The sequence below is a fragment of the Cydia pomonella genome, chromosome 18 (genome assembly GCF_033807575.1).
Source record: "Cydia pomonella isolate Wapato2018A chromosome 18, ilCydPomo1, whole genome shotgun sequence".
NCBI lineage: Eukaryota > Metazoa > Arthropoda > Insecta > Lepidoptera > Tortricidae > Cydia > Cydia pomonella.
The window spans coordinates 8,828,657-8,854,555 of record NC_084720.1 but is presented as its reverse complement, the minus strand read 5'-3'; the positions used below and the strand labels follow the sequence as shown (position 1 = coordinate 8,854,555).

General features: G+C 36.0%; 1 protein-coding gene across 6 annotated transcripts in view; it reads left to right on the top strand.

Annotated features, from left to right (window-relative positions):
- Nucleotides 1–25,899, top strand: part of LOC133527593 (protein dead ringer) — a 146,982-nt gene that overhangs the window by 96,152 nt on the left and 24,931 nt on the right. For all 6 annotated transcript variants that reach the window (XM_061864664.1, XM_061864666.1, XM_061864663.1 and 3 more), the window contains one exon: nucleotides 8,644–8,716. In XM_061864664.1, the coding sequence (XP_061720648.1) occupies nucleotides 8,644–8,716 (73 nt within the window). The remainder of the gene's footprint in view (nucleotides 1–8,643; nucleotides 8,717–25,899) is intronic.

Below are 25,899 nucleotides of genomic sequence, written 5' to 3'. Positions count from 1 at the left end.
ATACATTGATTTAATATTCCCACAATATGTCTTGTTGGAGGCTCGGTTTTGCCTATAAGTAAAATCCGCAGCACACCAGGTTTCGACACTGGACATTGACTTGTATCAATCGTGCCTTTGTCTCGGGGCCGACGCCCCCTCGGCACTTTGTGTTTAAACTGAACTACGTGGCTTAAATTAGAGGAAATGGCGGAATTCGGCAGGATCCTACACAAAAATGCTGTAATTTCTCAGTTAATGCAGCTGTATACCTATACTTCACTGTTCTTTTATCTCTTCTTCTATTGTCTTGTCTACATGTCTATTGTCTTCGTAGATACGTATATTCTTCGGTATTATTGTTGTGTTTTATTATAGTTAGAAAGTTAAATAGATTAGAATATAAATAAATACCTAAACACCTACACACAATACACCTACTGATATATGTAAATTTATTAATTTCCGCTACCCAAAGGGTTGTCTGGTAGTAATCGATTTTTAACGATACGAACGCCTGTTGTTTACCTCTGTTTGTGTTTCTGTTTTCTTTTGCATTGTTTCATTTGATTGAGGTGTGCAATCAAGAGTTTGTATTGTAACGTAAACACCAGGTCAACAATTAAAATGCATAGTTCAAAGTTTAAACATGATTTAAATTTCGATTATGTTGCTAAATACTCGGTTTACATGCTTAAAGCCCCACCAGAAATATATGATCCTTGTCAAGAGGGCTGTTATACACAGTTCAGTTTAGTATGGTATATGGAACTACAGTTCGAATGAAATTCCGCAATATGGCGCGTGATCATATATTTACTGGTCAGGCTTTATTTACCTTGTAAGAAAAGTCGTTAGTGACTTGGACCAACCGCCATGTTTGTTTACCTTATTACTACTCCAGTTAGGACTATGCTGTCTATGCTACCGGCACCTGGGTTGTTACTGTGGCAATTTGACAGATGATACTAGTACTAGAGTATTTTATTACAGCGAGATGTTAAACTAAATCTATGGACTTCAGATGTATCTAGACTAGTCGACGGTATGATGTCAGGTTATTAAGGAACCTAAGGGGCCTGTAAAATGTGAATAGATGGAACAGTTCGTAATGGTTCAAATAACTAGTATTGGCATCAGTAATAAAAACAGAGATAACAATATGGCTAGTAAACATGGTTTAACATACCGAAGTGAAGTAAGCTACATTAAAGAAAAATTAAAAAAGTGCGTGTAAGGAAAATTCATGACCCTTTACATTTTTACAAGCTTTTATTTAACTTGCCCCGTTAGTATACGTAGAATTGTCTCGATGATTATTAATTGCCTCTGAAAAGAAAAGTACAGCTATAAAAGCTTGTACCAAACATATTTTTTTTGTCAAAAGCTCTTCAACTTTCAATTCTAAGTGACCCGTTTTTTTGCTCTTGAATGTTGACTCATTGACAGTATTGCTATAGCTATTATGAACATCATTATCTACTGTTCTTCACGTCGTCTATACGTTCAACTTGCAGGTTTCTAGGGATAGCCCATGAGCAATCTGTTAAGCCATTTAATAAAACATACTAATATCAGTTTCAACAAGTTATCAGCTACAATTTTAGAATAATTACTATTACGCATAAACTGTCGAAAGACAAGCAGTTCGCAATTATAATTTGTTATTACTTGACGATAGCGATTGTTCGAAATGGGTCGACTTATCAAGCTACCTGACACGACGCGCACGCATGCTTTACGATGGCTATTAACTGTTGATGGAAAACTTACACTGTATGGGATATGGAAAACGGAAAAGTGCAATGAAGTTTACGCAGCTATTAAATGACTTGCTGGCTTTTATAGAGCAAATATTGTCTTTTCTAGATTGTGTATAGCTTACCCAAACAAGTAGAAGAAACTCTAGAAAAATATCTTGATAAAGTAAAGAGTACACTTAAAAAAGCACTGATTAAATAACATGGATTAATGTATGTTACAACTAATATTAAAACAACAACACATTATACAAACAATTATACAAAATACATAATTAAGGCTAAACATAGTTAAGATAATCTCCAAATATAATGATTGTAACCGACGAGCGTGTATGAGGAATGTCATGAAAGTGAAGTTAGCGAAAGAGGTATGTCAGGATCATAGCAAGTGGAAATCCTTGGTCTCCTTCGGGAAATAGGCGTGATTATATGTATGTATGTAACCGAGTTCTGAATGTACCTCTAACATTGAAATGAAATAAACAGATTAACTTTTAAAATTAAAAAATATATATAATGTAAGTTGAATCTGATATACCAAACAGTTATTAATGTAGGTAAGTTTTTCTTAAAAACGAAAATTACCATTTACGTGTATTTAATTTTCTGCACCTATGATTTCAAAGCCATAGTTTAAAAGTTCCGTCACAAGCTGTCTCGTAAATACTCGAAATTCGATTTATATGAATGTATTTGATGAAAGCTTAGAGATATATAAGACATAATATTTACTAAGGCCGTTGTAGTAAAACTTTTGCCATCCCATTTAATTTCCATGATTTCCATATCGGTGCAGCATTACTTACCTCAGATAGGATTCTCGGAGCTTATTTATAAATCTACCCTCTTATTGCGAGTCTGAATTATGGCTAGCAATTTGAAATTGTCTTGCGGCGCGGCCATTCCTCAGAGAGGGCACCCGACCACGTCTGCTGTCTTAAACGTTATTTAGCAGAATCGCTTGTCCACACATGAAAATTATGCACAATGTAAATCTTGCTGGTTACATAAAAATTAACGTTTTAATGGAACTAGTCAAAACAAAAGCTCAATTTATTTTGACAGAAAACACTCGAGTAGGATGTTTCCTACCCAGAATATAATTATTTTTATTACATATTTTTTTAAATTAGCAAATATGGGACAATTTTTAATTCAGTAGTAATTTAAGCGGGATAAATCGACTATTTGATGCCTTGTCAAATGAGTATAATTAAATAATACACGTTGAATAATAAGTTATTATATGTAATTTATGTAAGATAATAAATAGTTGTATAAGTATGTATTATTAAGCGTCTACAACATTCGCATTACCTACATATCGAAGGCCAATACACAATAAAAACAAGCGCGAATCGATCTAAGTCCCAACACAATAGTCTATCAGAACGGTCGCCTACGTCTGTGTCAAATTTAAACGTTTTCAATAATAATGCAGAAACACCTTGTCCTATTTAACCGCGATTCAATGTTGCCGGCTTGATTTATTTCATTCGTGATACATCTGTTGTCAATTACTGTATTCGACTGCGATAGAACTTCGACAGGATCGAGTTCGACCTGATAAAACGATGACTAATCGTTCTAAAAAAAGTGAATACCAATGTGAAAAACAAGTTTTCTTGCAATTTTGGGACAAGGATATTACTTATTTCGATGATGTAATTATAATTAATCTTGCACCCACCCAGGTTTATTTTATTTAAGTCGTAAATCAAAGTTAACAAAAACTAGGGAACTTACTAGAAGTGACTAAACACTAGCAGGTTTGTTTAACTAAATACTTAATCATGTATATTGAACGCACAAGAAGCGTGATTAAAATCACTCGTAATAAGTTAGGATTTATATTAAGATCAAACTATAGTTTCAGCATTCAATTTTAAAATTACATGCAAAACCATAAAACATACACGCTGAATAATTATATGTGAATAAAACGTGCGCAGTATGCGGTCACTCGATGACATGGTTCTACGATGATTGGTATTGTCTTGCCTATAAGTCGTAAAATCAGCAATGTGCATACATTTACACATAAACTTAATAACAATTGCCTTACATTGTCGATCAAGATAGCCTTGTGCGCCATATTTCGCGTTATTCATGCTGATAGGTATTTATTGCTTTGATGCTTGCTAATTGCACGCAAAAACTATTATTTAAACTCAAAATCATGATTATGAGATATATGAAGACCGAATAAGTGTAAAACTTACTTAGGAACGTTTGAAATTTGACTGGTGGGTGGATACTATAGCGAGAAAGAATAATGTTTTGTTTACAAACTATTACCGAAACATGTGTGTGTGGTATTTCAGAAGCAGCCACGCGGCGCGTAAATTTTTCACATAGCTCCCATCACAATGACACTAGGTCACTGTTTATTTTCAAGTCCGTTACATTATCCTATGGTTTAATATTTGATTTATTCAGGCGGAAGGGGAGAGTCGGTAATTGGCGAGGCACAATGGAGATTACTCGGCTTAGCGACAAGTTTTGTGATTCAAATATCGACGGCCCGGTGGGCGACAATACCGACCCTGTTATGATAATATTCCTGTATTTTCATACAATTTGCCCGGGAAATGTTCACATAGAGAGTCTCATAGTTCTTGTGAGTCATAAATCGGGTCGACGCTAAGTTGTTCGCGCCGCTTCTTATGGTAATTTATCAATTATGGAGCTGTTGCACCATCTTAAACAATTTTTTAATTGTAAGTGCAGTAAATGTTGTGTTACAAAGGTGTTGATAATCCTCTTTATTAAGCTCGCTCCAATAGTTTTGTTATATTTTGTTCAAAATATTTATTTTAAGGGACACATTTTTGGGGTAGTTCAGAGGCATTGTGACAAAAGGAACGTGTATCATTTCTTCCACATAATTAACATCAGAAGTTCAGAGTAAAAGTACCAAAATACGGTCTAGTACCTAATGAAGTCTAGTTCAATAAGAACAAAACAAGGCGTATTAAGCTAAATATGATGCAGATAAGTTGTCGTCAGTGGTACGGAGTCAAGAGCCGCTTGCTCGCTTGACTCGCGTCGCTCATTTAAAAAGGGTTTATGTGAGCTAGGGCCCAAGCAACTTAGTTCTTTTCAAAGGGTGTAGTAGGAACCGCGTTCAGACATCAATCTTCGCGATCGTCACTGTCCGCTCGGCCTGCCGCGATTTATCACGAGGGAGAACGTTTTCGATTAGCGCCGGATAGTAAAAAACGGACCAATTATGAATCGGTGTTCCATTTAAATTAAAACTATTGGAGGGGTTAAGTTTGGACTGTTTAACCATTTGCCGGTATTTGAATTGTTAAACAATAAGTCTATATGCTCACTGTTTCAGTCAGTGACAACACAGCAAAGAGCCAATGAAAAAATAGAAGTACATTTGTCCAGCAGTGGGTCACGGTATAGTCTGCAACTAAGTGGCTACTTGCTTAGTTACTTATAAGCCTGATGCACAGTGAAATTCAGAACGCATTTCCACCTATATCCATTCAAATTGTGATTTAAATAAAAGCTTTCGCACTTTGTCTTTGACCCGATTGTGTCCATTGTCGAAGTCTTATTTAAATATATCAGCCGGAAACAGGAAGCGTCGAATGGCGTTTCGTTGTTGTCCACGGCCCAGTTCGCCGTACGGCTAAGTGCCCGATGTAATGTCTGCAATGCAAATAGAGGTGTTTGATCGAGGGCGCCGCGCACGGTGTTTTAGCTTGGGGATACATGCTCGTGGGGATGTGGCCGTAAACTGAGCGGGGAGCGGAAAACTAAATAACCCGTAAGTTCTCACGGAGTGAAGTGATATACTGAGATTTGTAATTCCATCCCTATGGAACGATCTATAAGCGGGATGGGAAAGTATTGTAGTGTGGAAATATATGGGGGAAATATCCTTTCCGGAAAGTGGACGTTTACATTAAGGCCGATACATTGAAGATTTTAGCCAGGTGGAAGCTGTTGATTGAGAGCCCAAGAAGCGACAAACCCGCGAGCATTTGTTAAAATGTGCAACCAGGGTGCACCCTGCCAAATAGACTGCAGTCTATTTTAGTCTCAATATATCACTTATATCTTATATAAAGATATACTCAACGTACGTTGTACGTTAAATGTACGTTGTACTAAAGAGTACAACGTACATTTTTTAAGTAATTCGTTTTAAATATATATTGTTACCTATACGCTTGTCCGCTTACCACTCAATTCACATATGTTAAACACAGCCTTAGAAGGAAACCTTACATGATTGTTTAACGGTTTTCCTTCTCGCCAAACATATGATGTCAGATCTTTTGGATTTGAGCAATGACGTCTTCGCGACATGGCCATGATATTCATATTTCATGTCATTATTTTCTCAGAAAACCCAACAAAAGACCTTTGTCTATGATTGAAAGCATCTGAGTCACAGGAATATTTAAAATCTCATATCGATTTTAAACAATAGCATTAGTAATAATTATGATTATTACAGGAACAAAAAAGACATTAAATAAAAAAGAAACAGTTAAGCTTAAGTAGGTACAGCGACATTATGATACCTGTAGCCTGATTTGCGGTCAAAAATTTTATCTTTATCTTTTGTTTCAATTCAATTAGGATTAAGTTCAATGCTCGACAGATACAATAACGATTGAATATTCACTGAATATAATGTTTTCTTTTTAATACTTTTTCACCACGGTAAGCAAACTGTGACATTTTCGGCTCTTTATTTTTTTGAAGCAGATTTATTTCTTATTTGTCTGTTTTAAGGCAAATTCGACCTGTTTCATTCATGTCACCAAATGTTTTGTAAAAAGTTGCGAACTTATTTTGTTCTATGAAATGCATAACTAAACTGGACATTGCTAACTTCGTTATATGGCAGCCTTATTACAAGATTTTTACCTTTCGTCCCATTTGTGCTGCAACATTGGTGTTGTTTCTCTTAGTACTGAAAAAAAAAATATTTTTATTTGCGCAATAAGACGACTTGATTTCACGAATAACAGTCGATTATCGTTTGCGTCAGTCATTTTGAAGCCTTTTGTCCTTAAGTCTTTTCAAATAGAGTATTTTATATAATTTAGCCTTTACGTCATTGAAAGTAGTTCGTCAACGATCGTTTAACGTTTATCGTTCAGTAAGTGATGCACGCATTATCTGTACGTGTTGCACTTAAGTGCCGGAAATCGCCGCAATTATGCCCAATGACACGCTTCTCGGGGTGCCTACATCTGCGCGCTTATCGTCCCTGTGTTTATACGAGTTTTATAGACATTGTTTGCAAGAATCTACATTTAACTATACCTACCTTCTGGTTTCTTTCAGGCTTTGCAGGATTGTTTCTTCTTCTATCTTTCCCGTTTTGTGTAGGTAGAGTAGGTACTCTAAGATAGGTATCTTGACTTGAGTTTTTGGTTTTGATATGTTTTCCCTGACTTGTTTCGGCCTACAGCACTCGTTAAAATTAAAGCGGTCTGTCTCTTTAGGCTTCTACCTCCGGACTCAATCGTAATAGAGGCACAATAAGTATAGAGATGAAATGGTAGAGCCGGCAGATGACCGAACGAGATGCTCTTATGGAACTTTCAGTAGGAGTAGCAGAAAGCGCTATTATTGTTTGTCCTTGTGACAGTATCATTTTTTTATTTCCTCCGTAAACTGTACGGGTTGTTTTTGGGTATGTTGTCAGGAATATTAAAACTTGTTTTTATTTTTTTCGCATTGCATAGGTATGTTCTGTTCTAACACGACATCCATTGGATCCTACCATCTATGTCAATTGTAGGTAGCCTTAAAGCTCTTGTAAGTTTAGACAAAACATATAAAACAGAATAAAGTGAGCAATGCTTATTTAGCCCAAATGTTAGTTGATTAGATGCCTCATCATTGTCGTCCGAAGACTGATGCTTAAAATACCGTTTTATAATAAAGGTAACGTGGTTAATAAGTGTTTGGGCGTTTTAGTTATTACACATTAGAATATTCAAGTCGTTATACATCATCCTGTTGCTGTAAACATGGTTCATTAAAACGCAGTACGCATGACATTACTAGTGTGCATCGGTATAGTAATGCAATTCCTATGTTAGTATACTTTGTATCCGGACATGCGGGCGCACGTGGTCACTGCGCTCTGTTGCGCATGCTACACAAAAACATTTGAAGAAATAATTAGACTTTCCCATATAGGTAATAAGATAGTATTTATTATAAGTGTTTTTTAGCTTTGAAACAAAATTGTCAGCCTAAGGTTAAATGGGAACGTTAAACATCTTAGGAAGTGTCTTTTATCGTGTCTTATATCAGGGGAACGAAACTGATCCTTGACCACAGATAAGATAATGACTTGAATTTTGACAACCCTAGATAGCCGAAAGGGATAGTGACGTACATTAGAAAGGCACAGCATGGTTCATCCCTGAATCGCTGTCAGACTTCGGTTTTGTAGGAACTTTCTTTTCTGTGCGGTAGTACTATTACTTAGACTGTGCTTAAGTGTGTAAAATAACTGAGGGCCAGCGTTCAGCGAGAGCGAATTAAATCCGAACATACATAATTTAGATCATAATGTGTCAATTACTGACCAGCGATCGATAGACCTTATTAAGTTCTAAATAATGTAAGATTTTGCTAAGTGTTCGCTAAATTCCTACACATTTTAAATGACGACAAAAGTGTGCCAAAAGATCAGTTTACTCAAACATGCCATATTTTGAAAGATCTAGCGGTTGTCCGTTATTTACAAAGGGTGCGCTCGCAGCTAGCATAATACCGGTGGCGCCAATTTTTTGCGAGCTTCTGCAACCTTTTCATGTGGTCTTGGACATGAATAGCTAACGCTAACTTTGGATTAAAATTGTATTAAGGTTGTAGACATATTTTGATGTGATTAATTTGATTGTTACAGTTGTACGAAATCAGCGATGACCCCCAACGGAAAGAATTCTTAGATGACCTCTTCTCCTTCATGCAAAAACGAGGTAAGTTTCCCACAAGCATAACCTGTTGTTCTGAGCCCTGATTAATTCTCTGCAACGATTTATATATCTTGTAATTTATCATTAGTTCAAATGCTTCATTCACGATCATCGACGATTGAAATGATACTGTTATCCAGCTTAACCTGACTCGACTGCCTTTATAAATTATTCCAAATCAGAGTTCTTCTTTTTCTGGCGATTGGACATAAATTTAATATAGGTCTGTATCAGTGGTATTGTAAGTACGTATAGGAAAACGGTTTTATATTGTGGAGATCGGTGGTCAGATGATAAGATCGGGTGATTGATGACCGCGGATCACACTGCCAGAAGAAGATATTAGGAACGAATAAAGAAGTATTATCATTTTACATTCACATAAATCAAGTGGATAAAGCTGCGTGAATGTGTAGGTAGTAAACGGTGCCTTCGTGATAAATTTGATATTTATTGATTTATTATATGGTTTTACTTAGTTATAATTTCCTTTAAAAAAGCGGTGGTGGCCGAGTGCATATGACGTCCGACTTTCAATCCGGAGGTCGCAGGTTCAAATCCTGGCTCGTACCAATGAGTTTTTCGGAACTTATGTACGAAATATCATTTGATATTTACCATTAGCTTTTCGGTGAAGGAAAACATCGTGAGGAAACCTGCATACATCTGCGAAAGAAATTCAAAGGTGTATGTGAAGTCCCCAATCCGCATTGGGCTAGCGTGGGGACTATAGCCCGAGCCCTCTCGCATGAGAGGAGGCCTGTGCCCAGCAGTGGGACGTATATAGGCTGAATTATTGTCATAATTTCCTTTGAATCTCCAGTTTAAATCCTCTGGTGCAAGGTGGTAGCTCTAATAAAATTTATATGTCTTTTGTCAAATTTGTGTCATGAAGTTTGTATTATATTTTAAAATATTACATAGTAGAGGTAGATAATCGGCCAGTTAAATGTCATTACCCACACCCTTGTAGTACCAACTAATAATTATAACGTGTACGTCTGAAAAATCTTCAACATTGATCAAATAATCTAGTAGATATACCATACTTTTTTTGTGACATAAAAATATTTATTCACGAAGGTGATATAATTTCTAGCTGGTTCTGACCTAACAGTTACTAATCAATGGTAGCTTTGTTGTGAACTGTAAGTGGCTTGCAATCAATAATGAACGTACGACGTGTGCACGCGCGTATATTAAGTACACTAAGATTTTTGTTGTTATGTAGTGTATATTGATTAACCAAGTTTAAACACATGTTATGAAATTGCTATACATATATAAACGCTATAGAATAACTACGCCATACCCAACTTAACAAAAGGTAATTTCTTAGCACGGCTTGCACCATGGCGTATTATTCAACGCCTTTCTTATAATAAAACTAAATAAACCTGACTGAAATCGTTATAATGCACTTAACGACTAAAACATATTGCGTCCATATCGCACGCTCGCTCGTTTATTATTTTCACTTCGTATTAATTAAGGCTACACTGCAACGAGTGTGGGAATTCGCCATGCACTAAGGTGATCATTATACTTTAAATATCATAATAGAAATAATTAAGCGGGAGATCGCTCGATCGCCTCAAGCGTTTAGATCGTGCGCGGGCACATGATTGATAAGTCATACACCATCTTTCTCGCACACACGACTTTTCCCATCTTCCATCTCTTTCTAGCATTAATTGATCTCTGTTGTAAATGGCGCCATGATTGTCGCTAGATAGATCATGTTGATTCTGAACCGCCTAGTTGTTAGTCAAATCAATACTCATTGTTACCCCACTGTTATTAATACCGTCTTATTTATTATGTATACGGTAAAAAGCAACGCAATCAAATATCAGCAATAACGGTTGCTTTATTTAATGCTTGTCGTTTATTAATTTATGATTATTGCGAAATATAAATGCAATTAGTTGTAAATTCAAATGCTTAATTTCCTTCGGTTAATCGTGAAGTTACTAAGATATAAAACATCGAATGTGCCATTATTCTTATGTGGATGTAATAGGCAGGGATTATGAGCAGAGCTTGTAGATGAAAAAAGAGCAAATAGCTTTATCACAAGCCAGGGTGGTGCTGTACTGCTGTGCCGCATCCACCCGCTCTTTGTGGCCCGATGCGTAATTGAAACGGAATGGCCGTGAATTGGGGGCGTACGTCACACCGCAACCAAATGTACATAATAAATTTAACTACTTGTTTTATAGTTTCTTCCCACTTGCTCATGACACCCGCAGTTTTTAGTCGTGGACACATAACATTTGCAAATTCCATCTTGAGTTTATTGTCATAACATAAAATTTAATAACTATAAAGCTTCCTTATCGGGTAACTTCTATCTCATCATAATCCTAGGTAATCTTATCTATAAGAGGGGCGTAAAGAGTCGTTTAATATAAATAATAATTATTGTGTCGTATATATAGTCCTCCTCATCGATTACGATGACGGCGACCTCAATAATCAAGGGGTTTTCCTCTCATGAGCTCTTTTGTGGCTGGCCAGGCCAAACTTGCTCTTAACTCTTTACATTCACGGCAATAGAGTTGACCGGCCGTGTATTTGTATATTTTTGTATATTTCTTTATTGCTCATAAGGAAAAAATCCATGCAGATACACAGTATAAAATCACATCAAATGTAAACAAAACAATATTATAATAACATGTCAATAATATTGATAATAAAATTAATAAATAACACAAAATTAAAATGAATGAGGTCATTCCGATTAAAATAATAATTAATAATTACAATAAATTAATACAACACATCAGTAAATTCAACAAATAATAATAACAGTCCAAAACATTAAAAATTTAAATTAAATGAGTCTGATTATCCGTCTAAATTAATCCAATATCTTACCAAAGTATTCGTCCAGGTTATAGAATGGTCTACTTATTAAATACGTGTTGTACGTATACACACGTAGGAGGGCTGAGGTCTTTCCTTGCGTAATTGTTTTACGTCTAACGTCGTAAGGCGGTTTTCCTCAAACGATTTAATGGATTCAAAGATGGTAGACCGCCAAGATTACCGTTTCGCAGCGAGCTCTTCCCAACGTGCAGGATCGATAGCACTCGCGTTCAGGTGACGCTTGAGCACGTCCTTATATCGAAGTACAGCGGATTGCTGTAACAGCAACCCGCAATCCGCTGTTACAGCAACTCCGCACTAAAAACTTTTCTATTAGTGACCCGCCGGCTTCGCACGGGTTAACAAATTAATTATACACCTAAACCTTCCTCAAGAATCACCGTGAAAACCGCATGAAAAGCAGTAGTTTTTGAAGTTATCGCGAACATACATGCAGACAGACGCGGCGGCGGTGGGGGACTTATATGATGTAGTGATGCTGCACAATATCGCCTTAAGATTGTTGAGTTAGGTTAAATTAAATAACAGATGACATAGTCGGAAGCGTAAGACCTAAAACGTAAGAAGCCTAAAACGTAAGACGTGAGAATACATTTTCCCTCGCGCTACAATTCCAAACGGAACCGAGCAGTCTGTTAAAAATCGGTGTCGGTGTAAGGGCCGGCCGCTACACGTTGAGAGTATCACACTTCGCGATCACGGGCCTGCTTATCTCGTTCGGAATAAATTATTATTCAATTTATCACCTCCGAGCATGCTCAATAAACTTCTGGTTGTTATTACGCGCCAGAGATAACGAAACTAATCGCTACACGACGGATTTCAACGACGGCGTTCGCCGTTTTTTATTCGCGTTGTAAATTCGCTATGGCATTGATTTTACAAATATGAGTATGTGCCTTTATATATATGCATTTACAAGTAAAAGGAAACGTCAGAAATATTAGAAAAATACCTACCTGTTTAAGTATATATGCAGCAAAGTCGTTCTAAGGTACAGTTTACCACCTGCCTAGGTATCAGAGAACTTGAGGGCTGACGTGCACCAAAATTACATTTACTTATATGTAACTGTCACCACCTTAAAAAGGTTTTTAATTGGCGTATTCTCCGAAGTAGGTATTACTTAGTTAACTTATTTAAACCAAAATAAAGTCGATCTTTTAATTAGTTAAAGCCACATATGAAAGCATGTGTGTGTGTCTACTACGTCTACGTGTGCGCGCATCACGATGATCTCGTATTATTAATAATGTTTTATCATTTATTACCCGAATGAGTAATGAAAGTTCCCCGCCACGCCTCCTCCGCACTCTGTCTTCGTCTTCATGCGGATTAAAAATAAATTCACTTTTTTTTGGGACGTTTAATGCAGAGACAAATGATGTTAAATGTTAATCAAGTGTTACCTTGGTGGTCACTAATCAATTTGTTTTTTTTTGTCCTCATTGGAAATGCAAATTTAATACTCTTAAATTAGTTTTTAGAGCGCGGCATTTGTTATTTGATATACCTGCATACGTTATAGGTAGGTACGCAACTCATATTAGTAGGTCTCGAAGTTTAGGTAACTCCTATTTCCCCTTCAAAAGGTAAACATTTTAAAAAAACTTCTGTAAATATTTAGTTTCACACTTCAGATATTCTATCCATTAAAAGTTGACGTATATTTTAGAAATAAAAATCTCATTTGATTCGTTGGTAAACACCCAAAACTCAAAAATCAATCAAGTAAAAAATATCTAGCTACCAAAAACAAAGCTCAATCAATGCTCAGTGTTGTTTCAGCAATAAAATACGAAGCAGTGACAGATTACATTACTACAAAGTGAGAATTGTTTGTCAACTGACAATATTAGTTCAGATAATGTAAGGCCTATTACCATTTTAGCGTTGCACTGTAGGTATCCAACCTATTGCCCAGGATTAGGCCTCGTAATAAAATGTAAAAGGTTTATAATGAAGCGTGTGGTGAATGAGTGGGGGGTGAGGTAGGGGGTTACTACGATGCTCGTTAGCAGCTGATTGATCGGCTTCGGAACGCTCGTAGCCGCGTACAGGGTGCTTCTATTAAAGATAAGTAGGCATTAAATTAAGGTATTGATCGCGAGATCATGAAACTTAGAAGTCTGTAAAGCTTTCAGATGAAATACCAATTAACCTGGGATAGTTAATAAAAGAAATAGTCACAAATACTTATACCATATGAATGCAACTTAATAATCCATAATATAATTTTCTATTTTCCAAACATACACACACACACACACACACACACACACACACATATGTCAATCATGACGCAGTATAAGGTATAAGGCATTGATTGTCGTTTGTCGCGTCATCAAACACTAAAGCGTTGTCATTTCATAAAATCATACTATAATTGGTAAGGTTTATAATTTTTGTGTTGATCTTAATTATATTTTTTTATGTTATCCAAAATGATCACGATGTATGTCTACACCTATTGTTTCACTTGTTAATAGCGAGTGTGGTATAACTAATAACATCTCATTCGGATTCATTTCCTGTGATTAATTATCTGTTTAATCGATATAAGATGTTGTGCCAACAGCCTTCTCAAGTTTCTTAGGCGTTAAAGCCTCCAACACTATCTCGATGTTCAACCATATGGTTAAATAACACATGGTTGATTTTTGAGTAATACGTGTTTGATGATAGATTAGGTTAAAGAGTTGATCTATCAAATTTTTTTCATCTCATTGAAGATAGCTTTTGTTAGAGGTTTAATTGGTGTCTAAACTGGCTCGTGGTTAATTCGATTTCTGGCCGAGCTTAGCTCATTTGTTTTTGTCTGTTGTGTGATGCTTCGAGAGTTCATCTAAAGTTGATTGATTAGAAGAGACTTTGATATTTGTGGGCGGGGTGAGGTTATTGCTTTTTGGAAATGGATTGTGGTCGAGTGCTAAATGAATGAAATCGTAAAATATGGAGCTATTTGCATCTGCTTATTGTCCGTAATTAAAATGACTGTCAAAAACTAACATTAATTTTAGGAGTAGGACATAAATTAGAGTCGGACTATGTCAAGTCTACATGTTTAATTTGTTAATAAATTAAAGTGTGGTGATGCCAAAAGTTTACGAAAATGTGACGTTTTTAATGACACTCCCTCACTTTATTCTATTCAGTTCGGCGCAAGTATGGAAGGTAGAGGCAAGGAACAAAATCTCCATATACCAAAAAGTGTCCGACAAAAAAGCATAAATAGGTGGCGCTACAATATCTAGAATACTTGAGAAAAAATGTAATCATAGACAGCGCAATTCACTCCGTCAATAACGCCTAGGTTTCTTAGCTACTCTAGCGCTACTCTGGAGACATTTGGAACTATTATTTATAGCTGACAGCTGGACACTTTTGCAACAATTCTGCCTAAGGAGTTTCTGTTCCTTGCCTCTACCTTCCGTAGGCGCAAAGTTAACTTTGACGGGCTGTATTTGCTTATTATTATTTTAAACTGCTGAAATTGTAACCGGTTTGTTCTTAATCAAACAGGAGTCTGCCGTGTCAAAGACAATGTCGCGAACCTAGAGACGTGCCATAGGGCTTGGGCATTCGTCTCAGGTCGACCCTTTTATAAAAAACGATTATGTCACAGTCGTTCTAAAATTATACAAAGATTGATGATGTTAGTACATTCCTTGTTCGAATTAGAACAAGGGTGAAGATTGATGGTGTATGGAACTCACTGTTTACAATTACTGACAGATATTACGATTGTTGAGCAATCGAGTTTTGCTGACTCAAGGGGGTGCTGGTGTTAAGTAGGTAAACTGTACGTGAATGTTGCTCAATATGTCAGGAATTTTCCTATTCTGGCTTTAACATGTTTCATATTCATTTGTGGATTTGTAATAGTAACAAAACTAATTGTTATGTTTCTCTTCGTTTATCTGTTCAATGTTTAGTAGGTGTAGTAAGAATAATGAACTGAAATTTAAAATTATAAAGATATATCTTATATATAGGTAATTTGTTGTCGAGGTGAATTTACTTGCCTAATACTCCATAAATTTGCTTAACCTGCATTAAAAATAGATAATTTGTATCGAAGACTATGAATCCCTATTCACGGACATTTATTGGTACCCTTTCTCTGTACATTGTGACGGTCATCTCGCGGCAATAACGGTAGCAGTACCGCACAGTCACTCTTGCGGTGGCGCAAGCGATGGGATACGCGAGGGAATTTACCGCGAATTCGAAGTAAGTCTATGTCCGTCGTTATCATCTTGCAATATTCGGGGGACCAAGATGCTAATAGACAATTTAAGAATTTAGATGTTCGAGTCCCCCAGGCTGGCTACCGCGAATATCAAAATTCGATATAAACAAAGATAGACGACATGTACACCTGTAGGTACAATTAGTTGCAGTAAAGTCGTATCGTATGGTATGATAATACGATTTCACGAATAAGTAAGTACCTATTTAACTCGCGGTATAAGTTCTAACTAGCATCTTTCTTCCACATTTACGTATGACACTTTTAGGGTTAAATTTTTTATTTATTTAATACTACGTTGGTGGCAAACAAGCATACGGCCCGTCTGCAACTCCAGAGGAGTCACATGCGCGTTGCCGACCCTAAACACCCCCCCCCCCCGTTGAGCTCTGGCTATTAGGTAGTTCTTTTTATTACATATATACTTAACCGCAAACAAATATCAATCGCCTGTTGGCTAAGTGCGAAGTTGGTGGTGGGGGAAATACTAGCGACGCCAACGCACGACTTGGTGAAAATAAGAACTTTCGTGGGATGACATGTTCATAGCTACTATTTGGCAGTTGCTTACTGTCCAAATAAGCAATATGTCCCACACCCACTAGAGCGGCGCCATAGTCATGCACGGAGCGAATATTAATTAAGTTAGTTATAATAATATATTTAATAATATTGTTTGACTTTTGTAGATTGCGAAATATCTTAAATTTATTACCTATATATTTCGTAAATTATATTGATTATCCAAACACATATGGTGTAAATACGTAATACGCATTCAGTAAAGCTTCCCGCTTATGACTTGTGCCATTATAGATGGAAACAGAGTATGTTTACCGATGTACGCGCATACCCACCGTGAATGTTATTGATACAGTTATCCAACATTACAACATAAAAGTGTTACAGTAAGTACTTACACAATTTATTTCAAAATGTGTTTTATTGATGTCATAGGCATTATTGTCATTTATTGCTATATTATCAAACGTTGAGTGTAGGTAAAAATATTTCCTCTCCACCAAATTTTTACGGGGCCCACTGATTACCAGTTCGCTGGACTATATCTGTGGTAATCAGTGGGCACCTTTAGATTAAGAATCCACAAAAAAAATCCGTCATTCCTGAATGATGACGTTAATTTTTAAATGACTATTATTCGAATAGACAAGCGTTTATAAACGGCCAGTACGCAATTCAACGGATTCCACCAAGATTATGATCGATTATATTTTCGTCGCATTTTCACACTGTCAAGAAAAAATATGTCGAGACATTTTGTCGTCGCGCTCGGGATATCGGGATCAAACACTCTGCCAGCTGTTTAATTCTTATACAAATAAAAGTGGAATTAATCAACGTGGACATAGTGATGAGACATATTTCCTCGTTGGACATTACACACATAGTTCGCTTCATAGGTGTCTCTTGTATTGATTTATTTTTTGTGAAAAGTAACGTTGATTTACTGCAGTTTCATTGGTCAAAGCGTGGCATTAATTCGCTTTGTAAAATTAATAGGGATAGTTAAATTTTGTCAAATGATTATTTCGGTGATGTAGTGCTGTTTACATAAGACATTCTATAAATTGGCCTTCCTCAAACATCCGTTTGAGTGAAATAACTAGTACTATTTTCATACATTTTACGTGGAATCGCTGTAATAAAGATAGGATAATACATAGATAGGTGAAATAAAATATTCTATCTTTAATGTGAATGTGAATCAAGAATGAGCACATCCCTAACCGACGCAGTTGATCCATATTCTAGTTTCCTGTAAACTCTTGCGCCGATGGTAATCTCGCGACGAAATTATCAACAATATATCAAAGTCCCCTCTTGAATGGCCGCTTTATTCTAAATTTTATATTAAAATCAACGTTCCATAGACATTTAGTGCTCTATTAATATATTTTGAATGTAGCTTAAACGTTTTGTTTTTGCTCTTAATAACTTTTATTATAGCGTCCTCTTTGATCTACCGTTTCTATCGGAATATTTGAATGTTACATTTTATTTAAATTAATGACATTCGGTTTCTGGTATAAATTTGTCATGTTTCTTAAGGGTGTTAAACTTGAATTTTTATGACGTTAAAACCGGTTTTACGTCCTGGTGGTTTATTATGGCATTATAATGGTAATGTTTATTGTTCAGCTAATTTGTCCACCATAAAGGACGAGACTTTCGCGATGTGTGCACGTTTCGTTTCGACTTTGCATACGCTTAAGTTCACTTAAGAAAATAAAAAGGTCTTAAGGGTCATGACCACCGACGGATTAATGTTTAACATCGATATCAAGAGCTTTACGATCGGCAATTTGTTAGCGTCCATTTTTAAACACGTAGTTAAGACGAAAGCGATTTATTTTTATTTGCTTGCACATTATCGGACAGAGAGCACGTTCTTCGTTTTAACCATTTTAACTTAATATATTGCTGATGTCTATCAAATGTCAGTCAGATCTCTATACATATAAATGTATAATATAATATCTATTTATATATTACTGAACAAACCGCCTACTCAATTGTTGTTGTCTTTTTTTAATGGCTGGCGCGTGTCAACGGCCAAATTCGATCGTCGAATTTACGTCCAAAATATGCATTGTTTTCGATCCCAATGCGTGTTTAATCGATTATTTTAGGCTTCGAATTCGATCGCGTTCCATTCCAATGTTTGCGATTTAATCATTGTTTGAAACTCGAATCTATAGTTTCTTTATTTTGACTCCGAGTTTTACAACTGCGAATGGCGTTTTCAAGCCAATTAATTCATATAGAGCACAGAGTACAGTAACTCCGATTCTGGTACATTCTATATTCTTAGGATATAATCGCGCATTAAATTTCAAGAAGGACAAGCTATAAAATGATTCAGACTAAGGGAGAGTGTGACCGCAGTAATACTAAAACATGGGCCGATTCTTTTCTCAGTTTGTATGCGGCTATTGTTGCCCGTCCGTCCGTCCGCATCAAGCCAGGCACTAAATCACGTTCGTCGTAAATTCGATACGAGTTATAATAACTTGTACAATGAGAGATCTGTTCTCATTTGAATTTGAACATTTCTCATGTGTGACATTGGTTTTTTAATCCGAATGTAGCTGTGTGCGTAAGTGGTTTAGTTTATTGGTTGTAAAATGGATTTGTTCATAAGCTGTTAAAATCAGTAAGTCATCGCGTAGCTGAGCTATTAATATCGGCTCTGCTCGGAATCGACATAAAAATCACGTTGACTTAATGAAACATACTTAAACATACTGAAAATTAGTACCTACTAATGTGTAGAGTTATTAAAACTCAGTGTACCAATTTTCATAACACTAACATGTATTTCTTATTGTTCAGAGGACGTAGACTCATTGTGGTAAATGTTCTACATTGTAATACTTAACAATTTACCTAATGCAATGGAGATAACAATGCGAATTAGTAAAAGACGATTATTGAAACTATTACAATTGTTCACGACTTGTATAGTTCCATATTGCCTTTGGCCCAAGAAAACCACATTTGTATTAAAAATATAATTGTTATTATTAGATTATTTGTTTGTTTAAAGTACATACCTACTTGGTTTGATTATTTTAGAGACAGTGTTTATCTTAAGAGCCCTTACTCCTATAGACCGTATTTTGCAAAATACTTCCTTTTGCATTCGAGATTACGACGTAACTATTAGTATTTATTCAGATAAAAACTGATAATGTAATTAAAAATACATGTCTTAAATTAGGGGCTGAAATAGTTAAACTTTTCTTTTTAAATATAAAATAAATGAGTTTTCTTGGGAGTCTTTTTCAAATTTTGCAGTGACACATTTTGTTTCGGTTTCCAATTATGCAGTAAACAAGAATCATTTGGCCCAAGAATGATTACAATTCAAATCATCATATTTTGAAGGAGGGGCTGAAATGATTGAAAATCAAGGATTCATTTTAAAAAAAAACGCCAATATTCACGCCACGTATTTACTTTTAGGCCATTTATATTAATTATTATTTACTTGTTACTACTAGTTCGTCACGTTTTGTTGTTTCAATAATGTGAATGTAGTAAAGCGCTTAACATAAATGCAACATTTTCCAAGAGAAATAGTAACTATTAAAAGTTGTATCAGAATTACCCCTAGCTTTTGTTTGCATGCGCGGGCCCCACACACAACGCGTGTTTATGCGACAAGCACGTACGGCTTACTTTGTCGCACGACATCTGCTGGCTCCGCCGCGACACGTGCCCGTATTCTTATTACACAGGCCTTAAAGGTCATGTTGCTATAACACAGCTACACGCTTAACTTAACAGCTCATTGACAGACGCCTTTATCTAAAAAAAGTGTGAAATTTATCGACACTTTCGTATGATTTTGTAAAGGTATAAGCTAATTTTCAAAATTTTGTATTAATATAATTTTATAGCGATAAAAGGGCATATCGACGACAACTTCATCGGAGGGCTCGTAAAGATGACCAATTTGTTATCTAACAGAAACAAATAACACGGCCACCTACACGAAACAAACCCTAGCTTCCGTATGAAAATAGACTTTATATTTTAAGACCGAAAATTCAAAACTGATCGAGCAGGAAATGTCGGTCCGACAAAAAACTGATACGTCCTTTGTAATCTTTTTGACGCCACGGAGGCTTACTCGCAAGTTAATTGCTTTCATTTTTTTTTACGTCGTGGTCGGGTAAATGTTTTATTATTGTATTTTGTCTACCTGAATTGGTGGAGACATTGCAGTGATACCGAGACGTTGAAAAAATATCGATAAGTGTATCGGAACCATTCGGTACTGAGTCACGGGGAGCGATGTTTTACCTACTTGATAACACAGGTATGGAACGGATTAGATACGATTAATGAAGATGTACATTATAGGTGCTTGGAAAATCTGGTTGCGGTTTAATCATTTAAGATAATGATTATCAGTGCGATTAAAGTTTCTTAGAATGATACGATTAAAGTAATCTTAGTTTTAGCTAATTGTTAGTTAAACTGATTTGATATTAATATAAGATCTATCTCAAATTATATGCATTACTGCAAATTTCTCTTTTCTTATTTTTAAAGTTAAATATGAATTAACAAAAAGGTTCACATCTGCACTCCTAATGTGACTTCCTCCCGATTTGCTCACTGTACATCCCCCGCTGCAGCATTTTTTGTTACCATTGTTTCCGAAACAATTTCTAGCAAACATTCTACTATCTATTGACTAGACACACCCTTATAAACTTTTTTTAAATTACTCAGACGCCGCCAGATTTCTCGGAAGGTAAATTTTATGGGCGCATTAAGAAAGTCCAAGATAATGTGCCGTTAGAAATTAATACAGAAATAATACTTTATTGAGGAACATGGGGAACAAAGGGCCGTTCTGGTAATGTCAACGTTTCCGTCGCCGCATAAGGAAACTGGAGTGAAACAAGTGATTTGCAACAAAGTCCCGAATGCAACTAATCCACATAAACGCTGGCTATGCGGCGGATAAGCGTCGTAAAATCGGAAATTCGAAACAGATGTTGGGATAAAACAGCGTTGCTTAAGTATGGATTGGAATTGATGACAGAGGATCCTATGAAATTTTCACAAGTGTTGCTTTTACTGTAGATACTCGTAATTGCAATAAGGTGGGAAATCTAGAAATATTTTTTAATAACAATAGGATAGGATTTTTCGCTGACACCAACGGATTATTTAGAAATGAACGTCCTTTATTTCTCGCATTATCTTTCTCGAGGCATTTACAATACTAAGCTACCATGCAGCTATTAGTGACAATTTCTCTAATAGCTGGTTATAGGATCGTCCGTGTCGATATCGATCGTGATCGTGTTATTTGCGGCCGCTAGATGGCGTTTCGCGGAAGCGTGACGCGCGGCGCCGGCGCACCGCAGCCATTGCTATGTAATTTATTGGTTATTTCGCAGTAATTGTACCCTCGCCGCCCCTCACTAAATGGCTCAACTTGGCGTGCAAGACGTGCTCGCTTACATTGTTTTGGATTACTTAGAATGTGTTTATCTTTTCGAATGTTTTGATCGGCGGTAGGTAACGGTTTCACTTTTTTCATTCTTTTGCTTTCGGTCCCTTTTTTAATAACATCAGTGTGTCGTAGCTCGTTCTATATTTAGTTATCCGTAGACACATTATTTATAATTTAATTTGCCTTATTTAATAACTTCTTTTCAGTGACTTCAGTGTTAATGTGTTTCATTTATTTCTTGCTTCATCGTTTCATACCAGTTTCATTCTTGTACTCATCATAAAATTCCCACATGCTTTCTCTTCAAACAGGACTGAATGGATCAATTAACTTAATAAATTATTTGCTCAAAGTTGCCGGCCGAGTGGTTGGATTAAACATACTCGTACGCATACTCGTAGTTGGTTGTCACGCTACTTAACTATAAGTTAACAAACATCGGGTTTACGGTGCGACCCGTTCTTAATTGTTTTGATCATCAACTTTCTATTTGGTCAATGCTTTTTCTATTAGAAGTTGATTTCTGACCCTTTCCTGTTAATTAAAAGTATTTTTTTCGTGTCGTTATGAACCTAATTCGTTTTAAATTTTAAATGTTCTGATTCGGTTTATTTAAAACAATTGTAGCTATAAGTTTCAAATTGATTGAAAGCAAGCAAATGAACACTGGCTTATAGTTGTTAGTGTTTCCTACCTACTGTGTGAACTCATGCCGCCTACTTTCTATTTCATGCGTATCCTTGGTGATCCTACGTGTCAAAACTGGGGTGATAGTACCTAACTAAAAATGCTTTTGTACAACATAGGTCGAGCACAGTTAAGTTGCTTAAGATAATATTATAAAGATAAGAAACATTACCAACCCCACTGTTTTGTTACGAAATAACTGCGACGGGAAGTCATTGCGGGCCACTTAATTAAAGTAATTACGTAATTGTGCTTGAGATTACTTTAACTTTGATAACGCGAGTGCGAATTGTAATTGTACTGTAGTACTTGTTCATCAGGGCGTATTCAGAAACGTGTAGCATGATAGCAAGCCGTACCTTTCACATATGTGTCATACTCAACTCACTGATCATTCATCGAATGTAGTGCTTATTGATGTAGATGTCCATGGTGCTCGTCATTTGTACCTCTAGGACGATTATCTCACCTAATCGGACGAAATCGCCAATCGCTACTGTCCAGACTGTGAGAGACGCTGGTAACCTGGTCGTCCACCTAGAAGACCATTCGCTGCATAGAGAATATGTAATATTAAATTGAAATCGTATTTTATTAGTCTGAACTCTGAATACATCTTCAGACGGGTGTCAAATTGTAGTGGCCGGTGACAAATTGTAAATGTTGTGTGAATTGCGTGTTGGTGCCGTGATAGGATCTGGGTCAGTGCCGATGTATAAGTAGAACCGATGTTATTATTGCAAACTGCTTACGGCTCATTATCCCCAAAAGTTAAGAACTTTGAATCGGAGTGTTTAATTATAGATTTTAAGTACTAAATCGCAGAAAACAAAAACCTAAAAAATCAAATATGTTGGCTAGGAAATGTTAATATTTACTCCGATTCATTTAGTAATAAATCATAGCAATTTAGGTTTTCCTAAATCAACTGCTTTTGTTTTAAATGTATGTTTGAAAACTGAGCGAATATCTTAGATTCGAAATAGGCGAATGTTGTAATCGTCTAATTCTAGAGAAATAGAATAATACCCGCGGAGCCCGGCTCCTTGGCTGCGTGTACATTTGTGTAACATGACACTCACATTTTAATTTATAGATTTAATTGATATATATTAATGCGCTAAATAATTGTGTCATCATCGCCTTTTTCAACTGCGTCATAGTCATAGTTGCGCTTGTATGTTTTGACAACTATGCTTTTGACGACCGGTTTGGCCTAGTGGGTAGTGACCCTGCCTACGAAGCTGATGGTCCCGGGTTCAAATCCTGGTAATTATCTCAAATGTATTCGTGTGATGAGCATGGATATTTGTTCCTGAGTCATGGGTGTTTTCTATGTATTTAAGTATTTATAAATATTTATATATTATTATATATATCGTTGTCTAAGTACCCTCAACACAAGCCTTATTGAGCTTACTGTGGGACTTAGTCAATTTGTGTAATAATACTAATAATGTCCTATAATATTTATTTATAATATTTATGCTTTTCGCTGGTATTTTGATTACACTAATTTTTTAAAAATTTCAATTTTCCCTTTTGCACTGACGGCAGTGGCTAAATTGCCAAGTCATGGAGCTTTTTGAAGATGAAGTAACAAATGACATACATATTAAATCAATCAATCCTGTTGTTCGAAGCCTTGCGAACAATACGAAAAATGTTTTTCATTTCTCATGCTCTGAAAGTGGATTGTTGTTGTTCTAAAAAGTGTGCAGAAAATGATACGTTTCTGCTCTAGAGCACTATACCTTTTTTTGGACGTTTCTTCTCTTTTTTACGATAAGCAATTAAAATTCTGGTTTTACATGGATTTGTTATACAATCTTCATTATGATTTTTAAATTCTTAATTTAAAGTACCCTCAAGAAATACTACTGAAGTTTATACTAAGTAAGCCGAGTTTTTTTAAATGCACATGTCTTTTACTTTCCTCGTAGGTATTCGATATGAAAAGTAGAGTGCTTAACTCGGGTGAAAGAGACCATTTCAGTCTTGGACAATTTACTTCGAGAGAAATGGGTGCCTTTCATCCCTTGGTAAACAAACTACTCTTAACACTTATACTCTCTGCAACAGGCTTCCATGTTTCACTTTTACTAAATACCCAATGCCCTATTTCGTCTCAAGCGGCTCTCCCCGCGCGGTTTCTAAATAAAAACCGCTAGATTACCCCTCATTAATCATCCTCTCGCCATTGTCACAACATGTCCCGTGCTCTCTGATCTCGGTACATTATACATATAAACTCTAACACTCTTGGATGGACGCTAATTGCCCTCGATAAAGATCTTATCGCTTAATTGTTTCATAGATTCGTCGTTGATGTGTTCACAATTTTTGCAGTTACTTTATATTCCCAATGTTCCGTCGATATGAAAATTAAAAAAGATTACAAACTATATTCTGTCTTGATTAACCGTTCAATTCTAATTAAATAAACTCTTTGATGTCACGTGTTTCGGCGATAGGCAAAATCTACGAATTCATTATAGTTTGGAATGTTGTGTTAACATTATGATAAAGTTGGCATCGTTCCACTGTTGGATAAAGAACAATCCTATTTAGTCACTAACAGCACAAATGTTGGAAAATTTCCCACTCAAAACATACGATGATTTTGATTGAACTTTTTAAGCCAAATTTTAATTATCTTTCACAAAACAGTCATAAAAGTAACTCTTTTTCATTTTTACCAGGTATTTCATTGCTTTGATTCAATCGAAACTGATCGGCTAGTCTCAAACTAAGCAAAGTTTGAACTACAGCTATGTTTTGTATTAAATTTCCGTATTAGAATCCTATGAGTATCCAGCTTTATAATCGACTTGAGTAGGTATAATATTAGACATAACTTCATAAATAATTCTGGCATTGTTCTACTCTATAAAATCGTAATTTACTATAGGTCTTTCTTTGATCACCGCATCGTAGCATCATTATATTTGTCTCACTAGAAATTATCAAAAACATTTATTACGGTCTCGTTGAGAATTAACTGCCGTAGATTTAATTTAATTTCTCAGAACAAGCTATCAAATATTTCCTACTATAAACCGGTGTTATTACAGCTATAGTCACTTGAATGGGAGCCGCACTAACCGCGACGGCTTGGAAACAAGCCAATATTTAAAGCAAATTTATTATTACTATAGATTATGACATTTTGGTTTGATACGACACGTTTGCTGCGGCTATTATACGTTTTGTCACGCTGGCCTAAAACGCTTTGATAGTCGAATCAAGAAATCCATCATACAGAAATATAACAAGTAGCGCGTGCCCTGTAACCGGACCACCGCACATCTGCTCGGTCACATGAAAGATTAAAAATAAATAATAAAGAAGCAA